At 36.0% G+C, this 20,538-nt stretch overlaps 1 protein-coding gene and 1 long non-coding RNA gene across 2 annotated transcripts in view; one reads left to right on the top strand and one right to left on the bottom strand.

Annotated features, from left to right (window-relative positions):
* Positions 1–20,538, top strand: part of LOC135077973 (uncharacterized) — a 547,422-nt gene that overhangs the window by 269,431 nt on the left and 257,453 nt on the right. The window lies entirely within an intron of this gene.
* The window catches only part of LOC135077970 (fatty acid synthase-like), a 46,840-nt gene continuing 30,238 nt past the window's right edge, over positions 3,937–20,538 (bottom strand). The window contains exons 15-40 of the mRNA XM_063972509.1: positions 18,474–18,655; positions 17,916–18,035; positions 17,596–17,705; positions 16,975–17,165; positions 15,375–15,538; positions 15,048–15,296; positions 14,857–14,974; positions 14,487–14,750; positions 14,098–14,395; positions 13,879–14,024; positions 13,655–13,801; positions 13,464–13,567; positions 12,950–13,100; positions 12,482–12,653; positions 12,151–12,263; positions 11,902–12,066; positions 11,628–11,815; positions 11,270–11,425; positions 10,754–11,002; positions 10,307–10,442; positions 9,652–9,820; positions 9,255–9,405; positions 8,043–8,190; positions 7,381–7,557; positions 4,925–5,027; positions 3,937–4,598 (exon numbers count right to left, since the gene is read on the bottom strand). Of these exons, the coding sequence (XP_063828579.1) occupies positions 4,027–4,598; positions 4,925–5,027; positions 7,381–7,557; positions 8,043–8,190; positions 9,255–9,405; positions 9,652–9,820; positions 10,307–10,442; positions 10,754–11,002; positions 11,270–11,425; positions 11,628–11,815; positions 11,902–12,066; positions 12,151–12,263; positions 12,482–12,653; positions 12,950–13,100; positions 13,464–13,567; positions 13,655–13,801; positions 13,879–14,024; positions 14,098–14,395; positions 14,487–14,750; positions 14,857–14,974; positions 15,048–15,296; positions 15,375–15,538; positions 16,975–17,165; positions 17,596–17,705; positions 17,916–18,035; positions 18,474–18,655 (4,743 nt within the window). The 3' untranslated portion in view covers positions 3,937–4,026. The remainder of the gene's footprint in view (positions 4,599–4,924; positions 5,028–7,380; positions 7,558–8,042; positions 8,191–9,254; positions 9,406–9,651; positions 9,821–10,306; positions 10,443–10,753; positions 11,003–11,269; positions 11,426–11,627; positions 11,816–11,901; positions 12,067–12,150; positions 12,264–12,481; positions 12,654–12,949; positions 13,101–13,463; positions 13,568–13,654; positions 13,802–13,878; positions 14,025–14,097; positions 14,396–14,486; positions 14,751–14,856; positions 14,975–15,047; positions 15,297–15,374; positions 15,539–16,974; positions 17,166–17,595; positions 17,706–17,915; positions 18,036–18,473; positions 18,656–20,538) is intronic.

Raw genomic sequence — 20,538 nt, 5'->3', positions numbered from 1 at the left:
CATGGGTGCTCTATTATCTACTAGAAATAAAGGTTTTGTGTAGAAAATCTTAAAGAACACCGAGATTACCATAAATACAAACTCAAAATGTAAGACGTACCGTGCACAAGACTATAAAGCACTACGCTATTAATACAGCCCCCAAATCTAATAACTCCATCTCCAATTATACCCAAACTGTATAGTAGCTATTAGCAAGCCAATTTTCGAATTCACAAGTCTACACAGACTAATTCAGGAAATCGGAACTTTTCAATTCCAAGTCCCCAGTGCATTGAATATTGAAATGCAATAATCAGTCGCCCGGGAGGGCTGTCGCGGCAGACTTCCACTGTCAATTTGTCTCGGCCATAGTACATTTTGTAGCGAGCGAACAAGGAGCTTCGAACAAATTAGCTGTAGAAATAATTCGCTATTTTTGCTCGTGTTTTTGCTATGGGAAGGAATAGCTGGGGAACGTAGTGAAGAATAGTGGTGGCGATTGACGTGCTATTTTTCAAGAAGAAGGCGCTTTTGAAAACTGCATTTATAATTATGATCGTGAATGAAATTAACCTAATCGGTGATGATAAACGTTAATGACATACCTAACGCTTAACGTTTTCCATCTGAATTTTAGTCTATGATGTGTTTAAAAAGTTAATTAAGGGCTGAATTTTCTATCGTCAGATAACTTTTAACTGAAAAATAAGTTAGGCACATTGACAGTTTTAGTATGAGAAATATGTCAAAATTACAAGTTTATTCCTCAGTTAAAAGATATCTGACTTTTGAAAAATCAGCCCTAATTAAAACTTGAATTCGACTGTCAACTTTTCACGGTCATAGTGAAAATTGAAGGTTTCCTACTGCCCGCCTCGAATTAAAACTAATATACCTACCTATCACGAAACGAATAGGTGTGATAAACGTTCTATTCTTATATTACCTAAAATACGCATTTATTAATAGTTTCGTAGCTCAATGTACATTTATAATAGAAGTCTGAACTTGTCAGTTCCTGTGCTTACAGTTGTAGAAATTTGAAACTGTCTACGAGAATTGCCGGCAGTTAATAATAGATAGTCATCGACGATAATATTAAAGTATGTCTGTATTTCATAAACTTGTAGAGTTAATTTTATTGAGCATTTTACTGAGATAAATAACTAGGTCCTGCCTATTGAGAGTGTCTTTTTGGTACTACATCGTTAAAGTTTGTTTAAAGATGTAATAAAATTATAAATAAGAAAATAAAAATTTTAGGGTACGACTAAATATACTAAAGAATAAATAAATAAGTTTAACAGACTCTACTTTCAGACTCCACAGATTTTATCAATGGGTAGTGTGTAGTCTTTTTTAATAATAAAACAAATTAAGGGCCCAAAATTTTTTTGGAAGTAACTTACTCGCATATATTCAAATCTAGAGCGAAAAAGCTTATAATGTAACTGATTACGAAGAAGCTCTACTTATAAAAAGTTACACACGCATGTTAACACTGCTTTGGAATGATTGTTTCTTATTATGCATCACTTTTAACTTAGTGCCTACTTAATATGGGTTAAACATACTCGTAGAAGTATGGGGGTGAGTATCTCATCATCATCATTTCAAGCCATAGAACGTCCACTGCAGAACATAGACTAATAGATTTTCATATTGGCCGGTTGGTAGGCCTGCATCCAGCGCCTCGTCAGTCCACCTTGTGGGTGGACGTCCTAAGCTGTGCTTTCCGATACGTATTTAGAAACATTTGAGCAATCAATAAAATCTAGAACAGCACGACCAACCGTTCAGACCGACTGGGCCCTTATTTCAGCGTTATTTAAATTCCGCGAGTAAAATGTGAAGTGCGCCGTCCGTCACTGGATTAGGCAAATGGTTCGCGCACAAATACGGGCCCACCTCTGATTTAGAGCAAAGTGTGGATCGGAAAATACTGGCCGGAGTTTGTTTTGTGAGAGCCTTTGACTGTGGTTTTGTTTGCACGGATTCATGCTTTTCAAACTGTTGCACATCCGTACAATGTCATTATTTTCATTCTGAAAAATGTTTTCTTTTTAGAATTAAATAATTCCAAATTCCTAATTTAGAAAAAAAAAGTTGTAACGATTAGAAAGAAAATAAAGGCAGAGTGGTTCGAAGAATCATCATAATTATATAAATTAACTTGCTCTACTTTTACGCCTAATTAAAATTATAAATTTCATCAAAATTGAAAATTATGTCGGCATTGTAAATATTCTAATTATGATAAAATATGTAAACCAAAATCTTTTTTTAATTTTGTATTTATGCTAAAATAATGTTTACCATTAAACATTACCTTACCTTGAAAGTCCATCCTTCTCATTTTTTATTTATGCAGATACTTCCGTGTAAATTAATATTTTGGTAAAAAATAAAAAAGCACCTGTATTCTGTTTAATCAAAATCAGTCATAGCAGGTGTCTATTATTAAATAACTGTGCAACAAATAAAGCACAGAAGCTTTTTACAGAAAACCAAAGTGACCGACATAGCCAGCAGAATTGCTAAACTCAATTGGCAGTGAGCAGGGCACATAGCTCGTAGAGATGATGGTCGTTGGGGCAGAAAGTTCTCGAGTGACCACGGACCGGAAGACGTAAGTGTGGGCAGGCCTCCCACTAGGTGGACCGTCGATCTGGTGAAAGTACCTGGATGCACAGGGCCGGTTGTGGTGGAAATCCTTGGGGGAGGCCTTTGTCCAACAGTGGACGTCTTTTAAGTAAACAATTTGAAAAAATCTAACTGCCTAAGGCGGGAATCGAACCCACGACCGCTTCACTTGCCGGGCGACTGCTCTTCCAACTGAGCTACTTAGACATTGGACGTCATTTGATTTTAACCATAGAATTTCGGTAAGCTTCTATGCCTTTTTCGCTCCTTTGTAAAACACAAAACATGTAATTAAATGACCTATATTGAAATATTGAATAGATAAAGTGAACTGCGAAAGCATCGAGGTTTTATTTATTTTTTGTTTTATTAATTCGTTTATTTTGTTTCGTTTCCCAATTTGGCGTTTCAGAAGTTGAAATCTGAACTCAATAATTTGATTAATATTCTCTTTGAACTTTGGTTAAAATATCATTTGTCACTTTTTGTTTCTTTTTTATACAAAAAATGTAGGTAGGTACGCGTTCGGGGTCTTAATATTATGTAGGTAAGAGTTATTGTATCTGAATTCTCTTTGAGCTTGTAGGCGCACCTGAAAATTGATGCCAACTCAAATAACTACCACTTAAGTTTCTAGCTTCGCTCTTCATCATCAAGTCGTTTTATGCCCGTTTTCACCATTTATCCCCAATTTTTAAGTGATCCCTATCTATGGTAACACATAACAGGAATTTTGTTTTCATAGGAGTCACATAAGCATTAGGGATTGATGGTGAAAACGGCCATTAGCCTCAGCTCCAGTTTAGGATTGTAGATTCAATATTATCATGCGCCCATAGTTCAGGTGTCGTTATGTATATTGTACGCCCTATCTATAAAATAAAGATTAATAACATTACTCAACTGGATATTCGATGATTTACAAAAACAAGCTTAATGCGTAATTTGTTTACTCAAATACTATCGAACTCGAATTTTCCTCTGAGTCTGACAGCACGTCAATACAATATTAAATTTTCACTCTCCAAAATGAAATATATTTCGCAATCAAACAATATTAACATGAGAATTTATTGAGTTTGGATATCAATCTTGATTTTCGTGCATTATCATTATAATTTTACGAGTGAAGTTGTAGCGACTGCGCCGCGCCGTTGAGTGATGCAAATTCATATTTAAAGTGATCGATATTCGAAAGTAAATTCCATCCACAGAAGTGATATTGTTGCTCATTTTGAAAAACGAATCATGAAAATGATAATAAAGATATTCTTTTATCTGGAAATATAGAAGGGTAAAAAATTAAGTCAGTTTTGAAACTCACAAACTTTAATAACTAAAACTAAACCTAACATAAATTAGTGGCCGTTTATTAAAGCTAAGTGACATTAATTTACTAGTTTACAGCATCTTGAATTTATCAGAGAAGTACACATGGCATAGGTTCTTCTTGTTGAAATATTCTACCACTTCTGGCTCTAGCATTCTATTGATGATGTTGGGTACTCTACTGTCATTGGGAGCTAGGGCGTGGTCAGATTCGATGTTGTACACGATGACTGGTTGGTTTGTGTACTTTGATAGATTGTAGTCTTCTGGGAGTTGTTGAGCGTTAGGATGAGGTATGCCTTTGATGAGAATTATCTCCGAGTCCAGTTTCATGGTCGGCTGATATTCTCTTGCCATCTTGATCCTTTTGTACGCTGCTTCAAGCACTAGTTTCTGGTACTGGTGAGAGTACTTCACAAGCCCCTTTAGCTTCTGCACGCACGCTTCCTTCTTCGCTGTCCAGTCCTCAAGTTTTTCCAGTTCCTTCTTAAATTCTTCGTTGTCGTTTCCTGACATAAATCGGTATAAGTGTTCGACGATTGCGTTCTGTAGTCGGTTGTCTGATAGGTTTCCAATGTAGGAGTCGAGATGCACTCGCAGCGCGTCTGGGCTGCTGTCCAGACAGAAAACTTTGCCTACGTGCCCTGAAAACAAAGTTCAATTTTGAATACACTTTTTCAAACGAGATAAATGAATTCCGAATTTTCATAATTGAACTCAACGGTCCGTAATTTAAAAAATGGAAATAAAATCTGAGCTTCATAATAATTATATTTCGGCCATATTATTTTATGAGGAGTGCAATGGTCCAATAAAATTTAACGGTAAAAGTAGATTGCGTTGGTCAGTGTGGTTTGCGAGATATTGAATTGGTTTAAAATTTGACGTAATCTTATTTATTCAAAAAGTAATTATCCCCCGCGTTGATCTCATGTTCATACGAGAAATATTTTAACTAAATGAAACCAACCTTCTTTCTCCATCAAAGCGGCAACTTCAAGAGCAACGTTTACTCCAAACGAATACCCCAAAAGGTAGAACTTTGATTTTAGCTCGAACCTCGCTCTCACGGACTGTAAACAAAGAAAACGTATACGGTAGGTTTTGATTTGTATTTTAATCAATACCCAAGCAAAATTCTCTTTATTCTCTTGATTTAGTGCAAGCCTATTTGTGCCTTATCAGGTATTCAATTTGGATTGCGATAAGTCCCTACTCAACGAGTTATTTTGCTTAAATTACGGAAATTAATTCTTGTATGCACAGACGCCGGCACGTCAAGTTAAGTACTGTGGGATACTTGTACAAGGGGTGATTTTTTAACAAAAATGTATAGTCTGATGTGACGATGTCTGACATCGAAAAATCAATGCTAATCCAAGTATATCAATATCATGAAATGAACACAACGTTATTTCACTTTGCAATCAATCAATTAAAGTTTTACCAACATTACTAGGGCCACAGAAAGTTCAGTGTCAATGTTAGCCGACCATATTGGTTTTCAAAATTGCCAAAGTTTACTGTCGCGGACTAATAAGCAATTCTATCAAAGAGTTCCAATATTTTGCGTTAAGTCCGTCAAAAGGGCATTCACTTGGCGAACATTTCGGTGAAATAAGGAAGCCTGTTGATAGCTTGGCTCATACCGCGAAAATTGAAAGGGTTTGATAAATTGAAATTTAGTAATTGGGTCATTTACACCACCGTCTATTGACATACTTTTCATGATCTGTCAAAACTCACAAATCACATACTTATTTAGCAATTCCGAGCTATGACGTCACAATTCTGTTAAATCAATAAATTGACTTATAGGTGTTTATGATTATAATAAAGCTTAGTTGCACCGCCTTATATTAACTGGAACTATAACAATAACCGGTGTTTTTGTATGAAGTTTGACAGACTTTTGACGTTTGTTAAAATTAAAGTAAGATGGTACAACCCAGCCTAAAACTACTAATAATCAGCTAATTGGAAACCAACTCTATATTTAATTCAGGACTAGATTGAAGTGTTTTATTTTATTTACTTATTTATTTTCACCAATTATTAGACGTTTTAGTTGATTGAGTTATTAGAATTTGAGTTGATTGAGTTATTAGAAGTTGTTTCTTGGAATTATTAAAGTTTTATGTTTTGCGTCTTTTGCCTTTATTGTTGTAGCAAAAACATGAGGACTACCCTTTATATGTATTGTCGGGGCCTTCACTGTGACGAAGCCGTAGAAATTAATTACAAACAAAGAAACTTGGGACCGTTCCGAGTTTTGTTTGCAGAAGTGAAAACAATCAGACGGGCAACTGAGAAGAATAAATAACTGATACACAACGTAAATATTACGAGGCTTAGCAACTCACAGTAGGCAGTTAAACTTTTAAATTAAAAGATTAACAGAATTAGAACGTCTCAATGTAGCGCCTCTTTCTGTTTCTATTGTTTGTTGGAACAATGAAATCTGTTTAAATTTTCATTAAAGAAACGCCACAGAATAGGCGCGTCTTAGTAAGATGTCTTTAAGATTTATTTAATTCTGAATTAAGCTTGACAATTTTGTAAAAACTACGGCTTGAATTAGTCCTTTGTCTTTACTACTACGAATAATGTTAAAACATTCACAGAAGATAATTCCTATTGAATAAATGCAGTCTGTAACGATCGTCTATTAGAATTAATGTGTCTCTATAATTCCCATTTGCCATGGAAAGCATTGGGGGAGGCCTATGTTCAGCAGTGGACGTCCTATGGCTGAAATGATGATGATGATGAATTCCCATTTCAGACGATCGTTTTACCCAGTGCTGGACAAAGGCCTCTCCCATGGATTTCCACAACGACCAGTCTTACGCTGCCTGCATCCATCCATAATAATGTGCTTGCCACGACCTCCACCAGAATTAGTCGTTTAAATCATCATCATCATCATCATTTCAGCCTTAGGACGTCCACTGATGAACATAGGCCTCCCCCAATGACTTCCACATCGCACGGTTGGTAGCGGTCTACATCCAGCGCCTTCCTGCTACCTGTATCAGGTCGTCGGTCCACCTTGTGGGTGGACGTTTTACGCTGCGTTTTCCGGTACGCGGCCTCCATTCCAGAATCTTGCTGCCCCACCGGCCGTCAGTTCTGCGTACTATTTGCCCTACCCATTGCCACTTCAGTTTGCTATGTCAGCGACTTTAGTTCGTTTATCATTTCTGATTCGATCTCGTAAAGAAACACCGAGCATAGCCCTCTCCATAGCACGCTGTGCAACTTTGAACGCTGTGCGTCGTTTAAATAAATCAGACAATATCGAGAACCAATCACATTAATACAAGTATGAACTATGACCTAGGAATAGGCCAGCCTTTGTTTTTAAAGTCTGATTTTAAATAATCTCCTTGAACCAAAAACTAAGTTCAAACTGTCATACAATACCTTCAAGACATGGCTGGCCATTTGCGCGATGGTCTCATTTGCTAGATCGGGTCCGAGCTGGAAGGTCATGGCTTGAAGTTTCAGCCTCTCGGAGACGTGATTGAACACTCGATAGTGGCCTTCAAAGCCTGGGATGAGCATCAGGTACGCTGCTTGGAAGTCCAGTTCCTCTTCTCGCTGTTTGGAAGATGAGAGAAGAGTGTTAAAATTATGAACATAGCTATTTTAATGTAAGATTATGGGCGGGCTTGAGATAGTTATCTGATGCCCTTTTTCCCCATCAATCCCTAATGTTTAAATGACTATAGAAACACGTAACACGAATTTTGTTTTCATTGGGGTTACCTACTTAAAAATTAGGGATTGATGGTAAAAACGGGCATGAGTCTGTCATTAACGCCGAATAAAGTTGAAGGTTACTTATCTAAGAGATAAGTTCCTTCTAAGCTTTATCAACAAGTGGTGAAACTGACCCTAACCTTTTTATTATTTTAAAAATAATAAAAAGGTTAGGGCCAAAAATACCCTTACTGCTGAGAATTGCAGAAGCCACAAAATTTGTAGCTAATAAAAACTGCCCCACTGTGAAATTTAAGGTCATTCTACTTTTCTTGGGGCTGGTGGGGCAATGTTTGAAAACATACATTATTTCATGATCTCACCTCGATTGAATCGTTCAGTATTGTAGGCATAGGAACCATGGGCTCAGTGGCCAAGCATTCATCATCATCGATGAAGGTGAAGAACGCTCCTAAGCCACTGTCGAAGTCAGTGTGCTGTGTACTCAAACACTCACTTAGGTTTTTCAGGCTGAAAATATAAAATTATTTTGCACTAACAAACGCAAGTAATGTTTTGTACGCCACGTTTTTTTTAGGCACCATTGACGCGCGTTTCCCAATCTATTGTAATCGTTATTGTTTTTTACAGTTAGCTTCAGTCATGCATCTGTTGTAAATGGCGATAAATGTTTTACATCCTGTGGGCTTAACATGTACCACTTACCCAGGTGTACAACTATAACTTTGGCTTTCTTCATCATCATTTCAGCTATAGGACGTCCACTGAACATAGGCCTCCCCCACTTTAACTTTACTAACTAAAAAAGATTTTACATGATATTGTGTCCCACTTTTTCTAGCAAGTAACAGCAGCCAAATATGTTAGATTTAGCCCAAAATTTGTCTTTCCCAAGGGTTACCTTTGTGTTCAACCACAAGTTTATATATGTTTCTTTTGCTGTAATAGGGAGCGTATAATGTCTACCCAGTGTACCCGCAATCTAACGTCACCGCAATATAAGTTTTTGTGCCAGTTACATCTTCCGTACGGGAAAAAGTTTTATTATTTTCCCCAGGGGAGTTTGGGCCACTAAATACACCGCAGCCTGCTTATGAGGGTAACCTAAATTTCGGCGAAGATAATTACGGAACCTAGAGCTAATTGGGAAGTTTGCTAAAGTGCTGTTTATAGTTCCTAAAAATTAGGGCACATTTTGCTCTACTAAATTGTAGAGATTATAAAAATAATAGTTTTATTAGTTAAATTTGAGGTATTTAACTGAAGCTTCTTTGAAAAACGCAAATTCTGGATCTTTTAGCTTTGTTGATTAATACACACTGTCGTAATATTTCGTAGCGTTGATTATGCTACTATTAATATTGGCACCAATACTTTTTTGGAAAAGAAAATAGGTATAAAATATACTTTGGGCTTAAACGTGTCTAATGTAGCCTACGCGCAATAATTATATATTATTGGGACAATTTTAAAGTCGAGTTCAATGTATAGAGCTTTAAAGAGCCCAATATAAAACTAATAACATCTGGGATGCTTTGTACCTACTTATAAATTAAATAGGTAGATATACTTACGTTCCAATAGTGAGGTTGTTTATTTTATCCATGGAGTAGCTGACTTTGTAAGTATCTTTAATGGCAGCAATAATTTCCATTTTGTTCATCTCATTCAAGCTTAATTTTGCTAAAGTTAAGTTTTCGGAAAGATTGTATAGGCTTTGGATTCCTGTAAAAAAAATTAGGATAATATTGTGTTAATGAATATTGAAGTTTGGCAAAAACATCGTTCAATCGAACACTTTTATTTGGTTAACGATCCTTGGAAGTTAAATGCAAAATTACTTTATTTGAAATTGTATGCTTAAAGACATTCGTATTTTTTAGTGATCTTTCTTCATAACTGTGCTAGATTATTTATTTAACTTTCAGCTTCAGCCCACTTTCTAAAACAAACTGAAGGTAGTGAACTCACCTAGTATTTTTTCAATTTTCTTCACAAAGTCGGAGTCAGCTCGTTTCCCAAGATTAAACGCTCGAACATTTTTATAATTGAGTTTCAAGCTGGACTCGAGCGCACTGAAGAGTGCTGAATATGATATCATTTGAGATTTTCCTTCGGTATAGGTGGAGTTTTTATTGAACTGGAAATACGATACTTATTGTTAGTGAGATACGAGTTAGTTTTAGTTATCTTTGTTACTTGTTTCACCACAAGACGAATCAATTATACTGACTTCTTAAAGTACCTGAGGTACCTCTATGGTACGAAAAAGACACAAGCACACAATATTTAGAATACACTCTTTGTTTGATAGCCTTTGTCTAAATATTCTAAAACTTATCATCAATGACTGAAAGCTAGGCTCTTATTCCAAGAAAATCTAAAGACTGTAACTTCATAGTCACATTCACACATGCATGGTCGACAGCACATTAAGCTACACAATGTAGCATCTTATACATATTATTATTATATTGGATCGATTGCAAACGGAACCAGTGAGGATATGTCTAGGAGAAAAAGTTGTAATTAGATCGATTGTACAACAAAGCGATCTAATGTGCTTTCAATTGTCCTTAATTAGTATATCTATAGTATTATTCCCACGTGTGATATTAAGACTTACCTCATCCAATTCTCCGACTCGCAGCACAAGGCCAGGCAACCCAACGTCGTTTCTATTTTGGCATATTTTCTCAGAAACGGAATTAGCGTATTCGTCTGTAACCTTGTCAGCCGAGCGAGTTAGGACCACAAAGTGCCTTCAAACAATAACAGTTTACTTAGAATATAATATAATTCAAGAATATTTAACACAGTAATGTAATATACAGTATCATAAACTACGACAACAGCAGATTAAGTACTAAAAATCCAGCCAAATTCTTCTATAAAATGGAAATAATAATATATGCGTTTTTTTGATACCACAATTATTGTAAATTAAAGCTTTTTACACAGTTACCAACGTACAATTTCAGATTTGGCTAACCGCACTTACAAAAATCATCCCATTTAAACAAACCAGTACTGTTTGTGTAATGTTCTAACACTAGCTACTGCTGCTACTTACTTGAGTTGTGGACAAAGATTACGCGTCATCAGATCCAAATGCGCAACCACCATAGCGGTCTCATTAAACTTCCTCGCAACATCTTCTGGCTCGAAGCTCTCGTTTCCATCATCGTTTCTGTTCTGGACGATGAAGATGCCTTGCACTGGACCTAAATTAGATCCTTGAGTGAGCAAGTTCATGCAGCTTTTCTCTGTGCTGATGTTATCGTTCAGAATTTGCAAGGTCACGCCAAGTTTCTTCCAAGACCTGGATCAAAAATTCAAGAATAAAAAGAAGAAAAGAATAATGACACAGTAAAAGATTGTATTCAGTTTGTCTCGAATCTTGATATTCATTAGTCTTGTGACATCAGAATCTAATTATTTATCTCTCTGTAGTGGAAGAAATGAAATAAAGAAAGAAAACTGATCAAGTTCTAGAAAGATAAGCAAAGGACAAGGCAAGGAATTTTGCATTGAGTCTTATCACTGATGCTAAAAAAAATTTGTTCAAGGGAAATTGAACTCTACTCACATAAGCTTAGTGTTGAAGTATCCTCCGATTGCATTAGCCGTCACGTTGACCATAAACTTTCTAGCTCCACGTCTTACCAAATGATCGATCAGCTCAATGCCTAGGCCTTGATCATCGCAAATTACAACTTGAGTCCCATTGGATGAGTATTCCATTCTGAAATAATATTATTTACTTTATTTGAAGCCTGACTGTTTTCAATCAATTTAATTGAAAATCTCTCCATGTGTAATGAAAATCGACAATGATAACCACGTAAAATAGTCATGTCTATGTGATCAACCTTTGCAGCCATTAACAACAGCTTGTAAATTCAAATAATAAATTAGGCAGGTACCAATCAATATGCTTTACATACCTAGGTATCACACTTATTCCTTGAGCAGCAGTGTCAGAGTCCCTTAGTTTGATCAGCACACGTCCCCGTTGCTTGAAGGACGATACGAGTCTGAAAGCCCTAGTAACGTCATTGGGCGAGTACACCACACGACTCAGTGGTTTCACGATGCCTTTTCTGATTCCTTCACTTATTAGCAGTTGTAGTCTCTATAAGAAGATAATATTGATTACATAGCATTGTAAATAACCTAAAATCTTTCAGCAATTAAAAATTCCAAATCATGTAGCCTTACCTTTTTCTCCATCTCATTTTCGGGCTTGAATATGTTAGAGAGGTTAGAAGCAACATAATTTCTCTCCTTTAGCAAGAAGAACATGCAGAAGTGTTCATTGTTCTTCATGTCGAGGTCACTGAGGTCCATAAACTTGGATGAAAGCCCGGCACATTTCATTGCGCTCTGAAATCAACCAAAATATTATTTGATGTTGTTAAATTTTCTCAATAATCGGCAATAAGAGTGATCATTAAGGTTTCACTTTACCTCACGCAAGGATCCTGTAGCTGTGTTGATGACGTAATCGCAGCATTTACCATTAGTCTTGAGAGTAACCATCTCATGAACAGTTCCGTCCCTTGAGTTACCAATGTGGCTTTCTGTAAGAAAAATATTATGATGGTGAGAATGAACTGGAAGATAGAGTGAATAACTCCAATTTCGTGGAACTATGTCTAAGGCTTAGACTTTGCATTAAGACGTTAGATGCAAATGGTCTCAAGCTGCTTGCTGTGACGTTTGATGGAGGGGACAATGAAGTTCTGAACCTTACTGATGATAATGATGACTTCTCAGCTCTTCTGAAAATGTTTCTTACCATCAAGTTCAGGGAACAGTTTCGTCAAGAACCTCTTCTTTTTCATGTCACAGACAGCCGTGAAGACAGTACAGCCTAGCGACAGGCAAATTGATATGACGGCCTGACCCAGAGCTCCTGCACCACCGTTGATGAATACGGTGTTATTCCGCATTAATCTTCCTTTGATGGCCTAAGGATAATAATAGTTTTTAATAAGTACCATTACAACAATATAATTTTCACTGAAACGTAAGGTTAAGCTACATTGCATTACGTTTTTTAGAACTCTGTAAGCTAACTTAGATAAAGGTGGAAAGAAAGAGAAGAAAAAATAAGGTTTTTAAAAGGACGCACTGCAGAAACGTTATGTGGTTGACATAATATTTTTTTTTTTTTTTTTGGGAATTTAAATCAAAAGAAAAGTAAAAAAGAAATATCGAACGTAAGAAAAAGCTTGTCAATTGATTGCAAGTGAACTATATTTACCAAACAATAATAAGCGTGGACGTATGGCAAAGGTACTGTAGCAGCATCCTCTAGAGTCCAGTGTTCAGGTACCGGCCATGTTAGGTTACAGTCAGTCTCAACGGTGCTTGACAGAGTACCGCGAGGTAAGAGACCCATTACTTTTTCTCCTCTGAAAAATCCAGAATGTGTACAAACAACTGCATTTCAAGTTAATGTTTTTAACACGTCTAAGGCCCAGAACAGACGGTGAAACGCAACTGCAACGAAACTGCAACTTTCTGATGATACTGAGGAATGAAACTGAAACTGAAAGTTTCAAACTGGTCGCGTCATGTGTGGTCTCTCAACGGACGCTATGGCAGAAACTTAGATGAAACTCAAAAGTAACTAGCAGTTGCAGTTTCGTTGCAGTTGCGTTTCACCGTCTGTTCTGGGCCTAACACATTTGGATTTATTAAATGCGATTTTGATGTTATAATAAGCCTGATGATTTGTCGTCTGTATACGAGTAGCTTGCGAGCAATAAACTTACTTTTGGTTAAGGCCACTGAAATCCATGCCAAAGTGGTCACCGTCGCCTTTTTCTTGTCCAACTGCGTGTACTACATCTTTCATTGACACTCCTGCATAGTGAACCTTACAGAAATAAAATAACAATTACATTTTTTTTATTAAGAAACAAGGTCTGACCGAATAGTGAAAATACAAAAGATCATAAAGTACCTGAACCAAAGAGTTGCTGGCTACAGGTTTGGGTGCTTCAACCCAAGTCAGACTCTCCAAATTACCAGGGATGGCACTGACAAGAGTTGCATTCTTGATGTTGACCAACCTCTCACTTGGCAAGTTGTAATAGCCTCCCCATTGGCCCTAAAAGATAATAATTATTTCATTCAGAATTTTATTTCCATCAAATCAAATTATGATTTTGGATGAAATCAACTAACCTTTTTGAAAACATTGAAAATTAAATTCTTCTGAAGTTGTTCCTTGTAGACACTATTTTCGGGGTGGAATGATGGCGCATGATAATCATCGACAACCACCAAACCAATCTTATTGCCATAATCTTTCTTCAATTTCTTTACAAGACCTGGTGGTATAGAAATTGAAATTAGCACAACTAAAAGTGAAATGAAAAAAAACATAATTGATGAAATTATTACCAAAGAGTCCACAATAAGGTTGCCTTTCCGAAACTAATACGATCTTTCGTGTCTTTTCTAATTCAGTTCGGATCCTTGGAACCCACGAGAACTTTTTATCGTGTACGATAGGAATGTACGTTACATTCTCTTCTGTCCCAATATAATTTTTCTTCAGTAGTATCAATACGTGATTTTGCACATTCATAGCAGTGATCACTCGGAACAGTTTGTACTCTGGGTGAATCTTTGACGTATTGTGTTCTAAGGTCATTACAAAGGAATCTTTAGGAAGAATTCCATGCATGAGTTGCATTTTCTGTAAGAAAGTGACCTAGATTAATATCAATTGTTATCATTTAAAATAAAATTGTCTTTGAAAATATCAATTTCTATTTACAAAATGTTACCTTTTCATCAACCAAGAGATTGTCAACCACAAACAAGTTTGACTTTGCGAAGTACGTCTTGTCTGATACCAAAGCATCCAATTTTACAGACTCTCCTTGAACTTTATTAATCACCACATCATAAGATGTGATGTCAGAAACCATTCCGTTGATTGCATTAGACACTTCAGTGTATGGTGCACTAAGCATCTCAGTAACTTTAATTTCTTTATTTTGAGCGTTTTCTCCCACTACTTGGAGGTTTATTTGGAGAGCAGCATTAATCTGAAAGGACACATTATTAACAATATTTAGAATTTTTTGGCAATCTCCTATTTATTAGTTTTGGATTATTTTAACTTTTTTTAGACCAATCCAGAGCAGTACTCACGTTTACAGCTCCAGTAAGGAAGTGTGGGATAAACGATTGAGTTTCTAAAACATCTGCAACTTCTTCCTTTATCGGTTTGTCGTTGAAATCAATGCTGTCAAGTTCAACTCCGCCAGATCTGTATGAAATAAGTCATTTTACTTCTATTTATAACACAAATAGTTTAATACACAATCTTTAAAATCCCTTACCTTGTGATGCCGTAAAAACTGAAAACTTGCGCAGTGTGCACAGATCCTGATTTTTCCGTAATTTCTTCATGTCTTTTGGGATCAATACTAAGTTTTTTAATAAACTTAGGTACAGATAAGCCTTCAGAGTCCTTTGAAAATGCGTTGTATTGTATTAATGCATCAATATATGTAACCCAATCGTTGGTCCATTTAATTTTAGCTTCATTTCTTTCTACGTTGGACGATTCGAGTGTTTGGAACTTGTCTCTGAAAGAAAAATGATGTTACAACCAGCCCTTTGGGACAGTGATAGCAAAAGTTATTACGGCAAAAGGGCATACATACTTGTAACCAAATCCTCTAAGATGGAGTAGTTTATAAATATCTTCTTTTGAAAGATGAACATCGTTTTTGATTTCGTCCGTTTGTTCTAAGTCACGGAATACGATATCCGAACTGTTCACTGGTTCCATGATACCGGTTATGAATTTAGTTTCTTCACAACTTACCTAAAATGAATCGCAAAAAAAAATAATTAACACTTTAACCCTTAAGTAACATCCTTATTTTTGGTTACACTTTGAACACCCTGGGGCCAAAAATTACCCCAAACGGAAATTGAAAAATTTTAAGTAAATGTTTAAAATCAATTTAATTTTGTGATTTACAATGTATTAATGGACTCACTGAATTATACGATTGCTTTAAAAGAACGTCTATCTAGCGTAAAGAAACACCTTAATCATAACAAAAAACAAATAATTTGTCATTGGCAACCAATCTATCTCTACAATGGTCTTCTAGAAAAATCTTGGAAAGTTATTGTGGGAACCAAAAACTTACACTAATCGGACATTAAATAGATGTTTTATGCATATTTTAAACACAAAGTAAAATAAAACGAAAATTTCTGGCTTTATAATAAAGCAAAATAAAAAAACTTATTTTTTTATAAAATTATGAAAAAACTATTTTTTATTTATTTTATTCCTAATTATTTTTTTCAAAACACATCGGACACCCTGAATTACTACGTAATTATCACTTTTGAGCCCTATTTCTGTGTCGAATTTATGAACGCTCAGAACAGATTCTGAGGGGATGTCTTCAAAGTTCGAAAAGTATCATGTAAGTAAATCAAGCTCTAATTATCTCTCTGCATTCTAGAGACAATGTGCTACTTAATCGTCATATAATTATTTACTCATTTTGTTTCAATGTTGTAAAAACCTATTAATAACATGTTAGGTGATGATAAATTAAAGTATGCGTAACTAACACCCTGGGGTAAATTTCTGCCCCACCTACCTATACAAGCCAAACGGATGTTTTTTTTCACATCCCGCATCTACGAGCTTAAAGCGCACACTTTGGATTGAGAATACACAAAACGACATTGCACTAGCTACGCTAGAAAAAAAGATATGTCAATTTTTATGCGCCTGGGGTAAAAAATTACCCCACGGTGTTACTTAAGGGATGGAGTAATTTGATAACTGTGACTTTGAAAGAGGTTGAAATGTACTGCATTCAAGCGACTTTTTTCTGGTAAATAAATTCTACAAATAGAGTCAAGATCACCTGAATACAAAATATTGAATAAAATCTCTTTTAATTTGTCAAATGCATGTGTTAAGATTACTAATTAGTAATTTATAGTCAACCTTTAAATTTTAATAATCTCAAGTAAAAAACAGAATTGTATGCATTTCTATTTACAAAATAATAATCACAAAACAAAGCTAGATAAGTTGCTCGATGTTGAATACATTATCTTACAGAAACGAAGAAGAAAAAACGCGTGCAAAATCCACGGAAACTAATGCATAAACCACGTCGACGTGAGGAGTGGCCAACTGCTCATCCTTGTGCCCAACATAAATCAGTTCTTGCGAGTACGTTCGTGTTTATATGAAAATGTATGCGCAATAAATCTCTATTTTACCTCGAATCTGTTACTGCCCTTATAAATCTGGATGTTTAGATGCAAAGGCTTTTCTGCGTCAATGTTAGCCTCGGCGTGGAAGGTTATGTCCTTGAAAATAACCGGCATGTCTTTATATTCGACACCTTGGTACATGGCAAGCGTTTCCCAAACCAGAGTGAGGTATGCCGCTTCTGGGAATATGATTGTACCTAAAAAGGAATGGATTTGTGAAGCAATTTCTTGATACGTTGGTATGACAACGTGATTACAACAGAGGTAATTCTTGATAAATGCTCGGTCACGTATTTATTGGGAAATCATACAAACACAGTGTTCAACTTCAAACGGGACGCCGCTACTTGTTTGTTTATGATATACGTGATTCCTTGTTATAGTAAGAGATGGCGCTGCAGATCGCAAGTTATTTCACGATTGATCACATTTTTGTTAGAAAATTCTCATTCCAATCACAGTTGTACCCGGCTGCATTTTTCCCCATCCATTTTTATTTACAACAAACGCTCAAATGTATGTAATAATCTCAATAGTATTACGGTCGATTGATGAAATGAAAATCATCATCATCATCATTTCAGCCATAGGCCTGAAATGAAAATATGAAATTGAAAATCAACTTACCATCTCTGATGTGCCCGCCGTAGTACTTGAAGTCATCGTCATGAATTGACATTATAAACACACGGTTTGTGGCCACCATTCTGTCTTTGACATTGTATCTTGCTTCAGGCCTGGAAATTGTACGTCATTAATTCGATAGTAAATTAGCTTTACCAGACTATTCGGTGTAAATTCTTTATAATCCAATATTTAACTATTCTATTAGTTCAAGTTCAACCATAAACAAGTGACTTGAAAATGTTATTTATCGCAATACGCGACAAGCCCCAAAAGTAAATTTAAATTCAATTAAATTAAACTTTAAAATTAATTCTACGAACCAAGTCTCACTGTGTTCCCATCCAACGAAGTGTGAAAGGAGGCCCGTTTCGGTCGAAACTGGGAATTCAATCGTTGGGTATAATACGTCCACCTTGGGGCAGTAACCAGCGACGTATATTCTGAAAAGTAATATCGCCGTTTAGAATAAGAAATTCATCAGAAAATTAATAAGCCCATTGACAGAACTTATTGACCATGATAAAAGTCCTTTAATTAAATATTAAAAAATTATACATTTTGCCCATTTTTCACTGCGCTGTCTAGACCGCTGTTGGGACTAGTCCCAAACTAAGAAACGCTTGTCTTAATACTGGAGTCAACGAATATAAAACTTTTTTTTTGTAAATAATACAAAACATAAATTATGTTCATGCATTTAAATATTGGCATCGTGCAGGTATTGAAACCGCGAGATCTGACATACTCGTAATAGTCCGATACGCTAATCACTTGATGAGCATTTTCTTATTTTACGTACTGTAAATAAATAAGTACCTACGAGTAGTGCCTTGCTACAAACCACACAATAGTAAACCCAGAATATTTACTTTACTTACTTCCCAATAGCCTCAAGCAAGTACTTCACGGGGTCGGTATTCCCTCGTCTGGTCAGCGGGATGTGGGTACAGTCACTCAGAGACCTCTTCAAGATGGCTTGAAGAAGACCGTGTGGAGCGATCTCTACCACGACCGCGTTAGCTGGAATCAACTTGGAGGTTTCTTCGAAGAGCACTGAGTTCTGGGGAAGAAATGATCTTTTAAGATGGTTCGTTCGTTCGTTTCAGCCGAAAGACGTCCACTGCTGGACAAAGGCCTCCCCCAAGGATTTCCACGAAGACCGATCCTGCGCCGCTCGCATCCAGGCACCTCCCGCGACCTTCACCAGATCGTCGGTCCACCTAGTGGGAGGCCTGCCCACGCTACGTCTTCCGGCTCGTGGTCGCCACTCAAGAACTTTCCTGCCCCAGCGGTCATCAGCTCTACGAGCTATGTGCTCCGCCCACTGCCACTTTATTTTAGCGATTCTGAGGGCCTACGATTCTGCGATGATTTAAGATAGTTAATAGATATCAATAGCCATTTGGGTTGTATGTGATGCCATCTCCTCTCCTTATAAAAAGTAGGTAAAGTCAGCGTCATACAGTCTTAATCTAAATCACTGCCTTGCAATTGGAGTACCTCAATAGCTCTAATTGCAAAACACTAAAAAGTAGAAAAATAATTACCTACTAATTACTTATTTATTAGGACGAATTAATATTTATGTTATACCATGATTGATACTTCTGGAGTCGGTACCAAGATTATGAAACGTGTGAAGTTTGCTTGCACCGACTCCAAAAGTATCAATCATGGTATAACATAAATATTAATTCGTCCTAATAAATGAGTAATTAGTAGGTAATTATTTTTCTACTTTTTAGTGTTTGTTTTTTGGAGTCGGTTTTATTTTTTTTATAAAAATTAACTTATTTCTTGCTTTTTAGTTAACTAATTATTACCTTGATGTTACCACTGAAGGTAGGCAGTACATTGAGACTATATTCTTCATGTCAAGTGTAAAATAATATTCCCTACAAAATACAGGTTACCATATCGGCAACCTAACAAGACCTTAAACCGTCAGCCTACCTTAAAAACATGAAAGAATACAACTGTGGGTCTATTGTACCTATAATATTTAAAAAATTATCCTCCCACTCCTAAGCGTTAAGGAGTTGTACCTACCATGACCAGTTCATCATGATGAGATGATGACTATCTGATGCAAACACTTGAATAAATTTAGAAACTATAGTTATCTATAAAATTAAAAGAATTATCCTCCAACTTCTAAGCATTAAGGAGTTGTACCTTCTATCATCACCTCATCAATATGAGATGATGATTTCCAGGAGCAAATACTTGAATAACTTAAGAAAAAGTTTGAAATACGATATACGTGCCTATAAAATTTGAGGGTTGCCCTCGATTTCCCTAGGATCCCATCATCAGATCCTGACTTGGTGACAATGGGACCACCTCAGAAGTGTACCCTATCGAACAAAAAAAGAATTTTGAAAATCGGTCCACAATTGACGGAGTAATCGGTGAACATACATAGAAAAAAAAAAACATACATACAGTCGAACATCTATCCTCCTTTTTTGAAGTCGGTTAAAAATGTGCATTACATAAAAAATGGCACTTACAAAAAAAATTGTTTGTGGTACCCAAAGTGGGCAATACAACCTTATTCCAATTGTAACAAAGGCACACTACGAACTTTTTGGCTACTAGGTGTTACAAACTATTTCATGCTGACTGTATCATAGCACATCGTTTCCCTTGTCACATTAAAAAAAATATTTTATAAAAAAATAAATTCATGGAAATCTCTTAAAAAATCATGTGCTTTAATGAGATGATAATTAGTTTGTAATTTAAATAAACCTATTCTATGCAAATAAATAGGGTAAACCGTATAGCTATTGCCCACTTAAGATTGCAAACACATTGAGATGAAAAATTAAAGAAAGTATTTTAATTTATCGACCATTTATGACTTTTTTCTTATACCTCAATAAACTGTTAAACAGAATATTAACAATTTTTAGTTAAAACTTACGTAACTTAGAAAAT

This window comes from Ostrinia nubilalis, chromosome 14, assembly GCF_963855985.1.
Source record: "Ostrinia nubilalis chromosome 14, ilOstNubi1.1, whole genome shotgun sequence".
NCBI lineage: Eukaryota > Metazoa > Arthropoda > Insecta > Lepidoptera > Crambidae > Ostrinia > Ostrinia nubilalis.
Note: the sequence above shows the minus strand (reverse complement) of the source record. Positions and strands in the feature narration are given on the sequence as shown.